Source organism: Chinchilla lanigera, unplaced genomic scaffold (assembly GCF_000276665.1).
Source record: "Chinchilla lanigera isolate Chin_1 unplaced genomic scaffold, ChiLan1.0 scaffold00101, whole genome shotgun sequence".
In the NCBI taxonomy this organism is placed as follows: Eukaryota; Metazoa; Chordata; class Mammalia; order Rodentia; family Chinchillidae; genus Chinchilla; species Chinchilla lanigera.
The window spans coordinates 3747641-3755782 of record NW_004955502.1 but is presented as its reverse complement, the minus strand read 5'-3'; the positions used below and the strand labels follow the sequence as shown (position 1 = coordinate 3755782).

At 36.2% G+C, this 8142-nt stretch overlaps 1 protein-coding gene across 1 annotated transcript in view; it reads left to right on the top strand.

The window, feature by feature from the left end:
- Positions 1 to 2754, top strand: part of LOC102029536 (cytochrome c oxidase subunit 7A2, mitochondrial) — a 6635-nt gene extending 3881 nt beyond the window's left edge. Inside the window, exons 3-4 of the mRNA XM_013505844.1 lie at positions 516 to 600; positions 2560 to 2754. Coding sequence (XP_013361298.1) covers positions 516 to 600; positions 2560 to 2618 — 144 coding nt within the window. The 3' untranslated portion in view covers positions 2619 to 2754. The remainder of the gene's footprint in view (positions 1 to 515; positions 601 to 2559) is intronic.
- Positions 2755 to 8142: the final 5388 nt, after the last annotated feature.

Below are 8142 nucleotides of genomic sequence, written 5' to 3'. Positions count from 1 at the left end.
TTTTTGTCTTTTTGAGTCAGGGTCTCACTCTATAGTTTAGGCTGGCCTTGAGCTCACTTTATAGCCCAGGCTGGTCTCAAATTTGCAACGATCCTCCTGCCTCCGCCTCCCAAGTGCTGGGATTGCAGGGGTGCGCCACCATGCCTGGCTTAAATTAACTTTGAAGGAAGTTTTTATTTGAAAAATAGACATAGAGAATAAATTGAGAAAATTACAGTTGTTTAAAATTTTGATATTTAAAGTGTTTTTAAGGAGCTGTTTCATTTTATGTGAATGATTATCTTTTTAAATTTAATTGGAAGCCAGGCACACACCTGTAATCCCAGCACTTGGGAGGCTGAGGCAGGAGGATTGTTATGAGTTTGAGACCACCCTGAGCTACATAGTGAGCTCAAGATCAGCCTGAACTGCATAGCAAGACCCTGCCTCAAGAAAGACAAGTAAATAAATAAATTTAATTGGAAATAAGAGCCATATCTACTAATGTCTTTTTTTTCTTTTTTTTTTTAATTTAGGAGGACAATGGAATTCCAGTGCATCTAAAGGGTGGGGTAACTGATGCCCTCTTATATAGAGCCACTATGATTCTTACAGTGGGCGGTAAGGCATTAAGCATGTTGACTGTTCATAGAAAAGTAGTAGTAACGATAACGTCATTATTTTTGTTGTGACATTAATAGATTAATGTAGGCAGTCTGCCTCTAGAATGTGACATTTTATTGCACCTGATTCAGGGATTCAAGAGGGTGATTGAAACATAGGCTATAAGAATGTTTCAATGTCTTTCTGACAGATAATACACTGATAAAATTTTATGATTAATCTTGTGATAGAGATGACTTTCTGAGTGTCATCATTAATGGCTCTGGATACTGTTTTTCAGCCAAAACTCCCTTTTTCTCCTATTGCAGATTTTAACTCTGATACAGAATAACATATTTTGGCTGGGCACATGCCTGTAATCTCAGCACTTGGGAGGCTGAGGCAGGAGGATTGTTGAGAGTTGAATTCAAGGCTAGGCTGGGCTACAAAGTGAGTTCAAGGCCAGCCTGAACTGCATAGTAAGACTCTGTCTCAAGAAGGCAAAAAAAACCAAAAACAACAACAAAAATATATTTTGCACATAAAACCTGTACATACATATTTATTGCTAAAATAAAACTTGTACCAAACAGTACTTTTACATATGCAAAGAGGTTTGATACTTTTTTAGTGAATTAGGTCTGTTAGTATTAGCAGGCATGTCACATGTGGAGTAGTGAGAACATCAGAGTTGGAATGTTTGCTCTCAGTATTTGCATAATTACTTTTTTTTTTTTTTTTTTTTTTGGTTTTTCTCCGGTACTGGGAACCGAACTCACAACCTTGCACTTGCCAGGCAGGCGCTTTTGCCGCTGAGCTAAATCCCCAGCCCCAGTATTTGCATAATTACTTTGTCCCCATCACATTGATGGGAATGTCATAAACTTGGATTTCTGTAACCCCATATAAAGTCATTATCCTTTTTTGAAGAATAGGTTCAGTGTATTAAACACTTACGATGGCGTTGTTTCTGTGTGGAAAAGCTGGGCTTTGGACTCTTAATTACAGAGACCCCATGTTCATGCCAAAGTTCCTGCTTTGGTTTGAGTGCAGTAAAGTTAAAGTGGAGGAGGCATTAATGAGTCAAGACAGTGACATTTGGCTTTTTTAGTAAGATAATGTCCTATAGTCTTTTTAGCCAGTGTAATCCTTTCTTAGATATTCTGATAATCAGCTTTAAAAATATAACGCCATTTATTAGCTATTTTTAATATTAAATGTGATTTAAAAATCTCATTCTTTGTTGGTTTTATGTTGATAACACATTTTAGGGAAGGCATACATATTTTTGCATGCTTTAGGGGTAAAAGGTGCTTTTGAATCTCCCTTAATATTTCCCAGGAAGTCTTAAGTTAATATAAAAATATGTGTTCTTACCCATATAGTCTTTGTGGTGGGGGGTTGGTTTGAGACAGGGTCTCACTGTGTAGTCCAGGCTGGCCTTGAACTCACTCCAGTCTTGCCTCAGCCTCCTAAATGCTGGGATCATAGGCACGTGCCGCGACACCTGGCTTCATACGTGTTCTTAATCTCATTTTAAAAATTTCTTGTGATACTTTTAAATTGACAGATGCTGCTGGGCGTGGTGGCGCATGCCTGTAATCCCAGCACTTGGGAGGCTGAGGCAGGAGGATTGTTGTGAGTTCGAGACTAGCCTGGGCTACAAAGTGAGCTCCAGGCCAGTCTGAACTATACAGTGAGACCCTGTCTCAAAAAGACCAAAAAAAAAAAAAGTTGACAGGCACACACACAAAAAAAAGTTGTGTAATACCTTAACATTTTCTATAGAAATTGACCAATATTTAAATTATATTAAATATATTTTATATATATTTAAAATGTTGCCAGCATCTATCATAGTGCATTTTTGTGTTGCTACTAAGGTAGTCAGTGCCACCTTTCTCTTACTGTATAACTTGAGCTGAAGTATATATTGAAGTCTGAGAGGTCTTACAAGTTCTTGTTTATATTTTTCAGGAACTGCGTATGCCATATATCAGTTGGTTATGGCATCATTTCCCAAGAAGCCGGAATGACTTCAGTTAAACCAGCAATCACGGGGCTCAGTTCATCAGCTCTCTGGACCAGTAATATGATAAATAACTGAGCTCTTTGGGGATCAATATTTATTGACTTGTACTAACTGCCATCAATAAAGCAGTCTTTACCATTCTTTGTCTTATTTTATCACTTTAGGATAAACTACAGCAATAAACCAGCTTCTGATCAGCACTTGTAAATTTTAGTAGGAGCAAAACAGTGATTCATTTGTCTTTAAGCTGCTAAAGTTCCATTATTGTGACATTAGTGAAATTTCAGTGTACATAGCTGAGATTAAAAAATAGATGTCTTTAGCTTCATAAGTTTGGCACTTGAAAGCATGTTGCTGTCTTCCTTTTTACTCTCTATACTGGGCTATGCTGGAACCTGGGGGTGTTGGAAGCAGGTTAGTTTGCGCCACTGAGTCTAAGTCTTTTTTTCATGTCAGCCATGTGAAAGTATGTTTAAACGTTCGTTGTAATCTACAGTTTAGAATTAGACTTTAGTAGAATAGGCGTAAAACAATTTAGTTATTGCCCCATCCTCAGAATGGGCTTTACTGTGTTACTTTAGTCCATAATGCAAAGTGTGAGATACTTAGTTCATTGTGAAGTTACCTTCTGGAAAACAGGAAGTCAAGCTCTGCTGTTTGGCAGGGTACACACTAGTAATGCAGTATGAAGATTGTAGGCTAGCTCTGTCAGATCTTTGTGAAATCTGAGTGTGGGTTTTATAAACTTCAGTGTCTAGGTAAAGTTAAGAAAATAATTTGGAAAAATTGGGTCAAGCCTGAAATTGTCTTATTAAGCCTTTTAGTTTCAAAACATTGAAGTTTATGATACAGGCCCTTAGTAGCCATATCATCCTGCTAGCTTTTGAAGGGAGGGGAATAAACATTGTAGACATTTCTTTTTGAAACAAGGTCTGACTTCTAGCCCAGGCTGGCCATGAACTCACAGGGATCCTCCTGCTTCAACCTCTTGAGAGCTGGGGTTACAAGCATGTGCTATCACATTTGGCCTCCTTTTTTACTTTTCTTTTTTGGGTTTTGTTTTTCTTTATTGTTTTGTCTTGAGATAAGGTCTTGTCTCTAGTTCTTACTGGCCTTTAACTCATAATGTAGCCCAAACCATTCTCTTAACACTGCCATCTGCCTACGTCAGTTTCCCAACTGCTGGGATTACAAGTGTGCATCACCATGTTCCAGTTTAGACATTTCTAAAAGTTGAGAAAGTTTTAAAGTCCTGGATTTCGACCAATTTGGTACTCCTCAGCTAAACAATAACTTGTGGTAAGCCAGTTCTGGTGGCGTATGCCTGTGAGTCCACTGGGCTCTGGGCACACTCTGGGCGACTGAGGGACCAGGATCACAAGTTTGAGGCTCTGCTGAGCGATTTTAGTAAGCCCCTGTCTCAAAAACATGAAGGCCTAGTGATGTAGTTTAGTGTGAAGGCCCTGGGTTCAGCTCCTAGCACCACAAAAAGCAAGTAACCACAATAATATTTTGAAACTGTCATCACTTTACAAGGAGAATTTAGTTCACTTTTATAAATGTGATTTTATTTTAAAAATTAATATAACAATGAAGACAAAAACAACAAATGACTCATGACCTCAAAACAAAATGATAGAAATTAACAGTGGTTACCACATTACCCACTGTTACCTTCAATGAAGTTGCTCAGCCTACCAGATATGAGTGTAAGATTGATCAAACAAAGACAGTAACAAGTAATAAAAAAGTTGGAAATGATGCAGAGCCTCACCATACGAGATGGTGGGACTTAAGCTGTTCTTATATTGCATATTGTTTTCAGATCAGTCATTCTGATTATCAGATTCAAGCATGCAAAATTGGTCAAGAAGAAAAATTTTAAACATTGACTGTTGTTTTCAATAAACAGACATCAGCAATACACTTATCTCAGCTATCCTTGTATATCCATGTAAATTTTTTCATTTTATAAAAACCAAAATAACAAAAACATATGAACAAAACAGCATAGAGAACAATAAAAATGATACAGAATTTCAAAACAGGATATTAGCAATGGTTATATTACATTTTATCCTCAGAATGGTTGCACATATAAGATACAGGCATGCAAGATTGATCAATTATACATTAACAGTTCTTTCAATAAACCAACACATAGTAGTAGTACAATTTTCCTAGCTATACTGTGTATACATATACATAATTTTTCCCTCTACTTTCTTTTTCCTCTCCCCTTCCTCATCCCAGTTGTTCCTTCCTATTTGAACAGTTTCTTTTCCATTTCACAATATCTGTTGTACCTTTCAGATTTTATTTACTCTTTCAGGTTCTTATAGTAGGGAGGAAATACGATGTTTACACATGTGAATCTGATTTATTTCACTTATGAGTATAGTCTAGTTGCATCCATTTACCAATAAAAGCCTCTAGTTTATCTTTCTTTATAGCTGAGTAATACTCCATTGTATAAAAATCCCACATCTTTTTTATCCATTCTTCAGTTGATAGACGTTTAGGTTGTTTGCAAGATTTAGCTATTACAAATTGCACTTCTATAAACGTGTGCACATATATTGCTGTGGTATGATGTTTTCAGTTCTGGAAAAATACCCAGGAGGAAAATAGCTGAGTTGAATGGGACCTCTAATCCTAGTTTACTGAGGAAGCTCCAGACTGATTTCCACAGTGGTTTTACCAGTCTACCCTCCCACCAACAGTGGAGAAGAGTTCCTTTTTCCTCACAGCATTTGTTCCATTTTCCTACAGCATTTGTTATGGGTTGATTTCTTGATGATAACCATTCTTTCTGTGGTGAGATGGAATCTCAGTGTTGTTTTAATTTGCATTTCCCTAGTGACTAATGATGTTGAACATTTTTTCATGTGTTTATTTGCCATTTGTATTTCTTCATTGAGAAGTGTGTATTCATCTCATGTGCCCAGTTTTGGATTGGGTCTTTGAATTTTGGGGACCTGATTTCTTAAAATTCTTTCTATGTTCTAGACAGGAGACCTTTGTGAGGGACAGTTGGCTAAAATTTTTTCCCAATTTGTGGCTTTTCTTTTCACCCTGTTGGTGATTTCTTCTGATGTGCAAAACTTTTCAATAAGATGAGATCTCCGTTATTGATTCTTTGAAGTATTTCCCATGCAGTTTGGTTGTTTATGAACTCTACCTGCCCCTATGTCTTCAAGACTTCCACTTACTTTCTCTTCCATTAGATCTAGTGTTTCTGTTTTAATATTTAGGTCGTTAAGCCATTTTGACTTTATTTTAGTGCATGGTGATAGGCTTGGGTCTCGTTTTAGTCTTCAGCATGTGGAAAGCCAGTTTTTCTGGCACCATTTATTAAAGAGGCTACCTTTCTTCCAGTGCACATGTTTGGCCCATTTGTCAAAGATAAGGTGGCTGAGTGTCTTTGTGGTTGTGTCTGCAACTTCTAGTCTGTTCTATTGATCCTCGGGTCTGTTTTTTTTGTTTTGTTTTGTTTTTTTGCCAGTACCGTGCTGATTTTATCACAGTAGCTTGGTAGTATAATTTCAAATCGGGGAATGTGATACCTCCTGCATTGCCTGTGTTTCCCAGGATTGCTTTTGCTATTCTGGGTCTCTTCTGGTTCCAGATGAATTTTAAGGATATTTTCTCAAGGTTTGTGAGGTATACCAATGGTATTTTCATCAGAATTGCATTGAATCTATAACAATTTTGGGAGTATGGCCATTTTCACAATGTTGGTTCTTCCTATCCATGAGCAAGGAATATCTTCCCATTTTTTGAAATCCTCTTCAATCTTTTTTTTCAGAGTACTGTAATTTTCACTGTATAGATCTTTTACTTCTTTTGTTAAATTAATTACTAAGTGTTTTAGTTTTTTGGATGCTGTTGTGAAAGATATGGTTTCCCTTATTTCTCTCTCAGTATGTTTGTTGTTTATGTGTAGGAATGCTATTGATTTTTGAGTGTTGACTTTGTATCCAGCTGTGCTACTAAATTTGTTGATTAATTCTATGAGTCTTTCCATAGAGTTTTTAGGGTCTTCTATGTAGAGTATCATGTCATCTGTGAATAAAGATAGTCTCACTTCTTTCTTTCTTATCTTTATTCCTTTTATTTCTCTCTCATCTAATTGTTCTGACTAGTGGTTCCTGAACTGTGTTGAATAGGAGTGGTGACAGTGGACATCCTTGTCTTGTTCCTGATTTTAAAGTGAAAACTTTCAGTTTTTGTTCATTTTAGAATGAGGTTGGCTGTTGGTTTGTCATAGATGGCTTTTATCAGATTGAGGTTAAGTCCATCTATTCCAATTTTCTGTAGGGTTTTTACCATGAATAAGTGTTGGACTTTATCAAAAGCTTTTTCTGAATCTATTGAGATGATCATGTGATTCTTGTCTTTAGTTCTGTTGATATGGTGTATTATATTGATTGAATTGCATATATTGAACCATCCCAGCTTTCCTGGGATGAATCCCACTTGGTCATGGTATCTTCTTTGAGAATTTGCTACATTCTATTAGCTAATATTTTATTGAGAATTTTTGCGTCTGTGTTCACTAGGGAGATTAGCCTATAGTTCTCTTTTTTGGCTAGTTCTTTTTCTGGTTTTGGTATCAGGATAATACTTGCCTCAAGGAATGAGTTTGGGAGAATTGCTTCCCTTTCTATTCCTTTAAAGAGTTTGAGAAGAATTGATATTAAAACTTCTCTAAATGTCTTGTAGAGTTCAGGAGTGAATCCATGAGGACCTGGGGGTTTTTTTGTTGGTAAGTTTTTTTAAATTACATTTTCAATTTCATTGGCTGATATTGGGTTATTCAAAATTTTTATATCTTCTTGATTCAGCTTTGGTAATTCATATGTATCTAGGAAACTGTCCATTTCTTCTGCGTTTTCCATCCAATGAAACTAAAGATTTTCAAAGTAGGTATTGATGATCTTCTGAATTTCTACAGGATCGGTAGTGACATCACTGCTTTGATGCCTTATAGCATGGATTTGAGTTTTTTCTTTCCTTTTTGGGTAAGGTTGGCTAGGGATTTATCAAATTTTTTAAATTTTTCTGAAGAACCAGCTCTTTGATTCATTAATTCTTTGTCTTGTTTTCTTAGTTTCAATTGTGTTAATTGCATTTTTTAATTTTTTATTTTAAAAATAAAAGAAGGAAAATATCAACACAGACAACCATTTACAACATAGCAAAAGAACAATACAAACAATACAAAGTTACAAACAAAGTGGTAGGAAATTTACAATGCTTGTTCTATTAGATATTGATATCTTCAAAGTGGTTTCTCATGAAAACAGAGACATGCAGTGTTGATCAATGAAGGACTCATTAACGGTTTCAGTTTTACACTAGTGAGACAATGTGGTGCTTGCACATGCAGGTCTGATTTATTTCACTTATGAGTATGGTCTGTAGTTGTGACCATTTACCTATAAAGGCTCGGGTTTATCTTTCTGTATAGCTGAGTAATATTCCATTGCATAAAAGTACCACAATTTTCTTATTCAGTCCTCAGT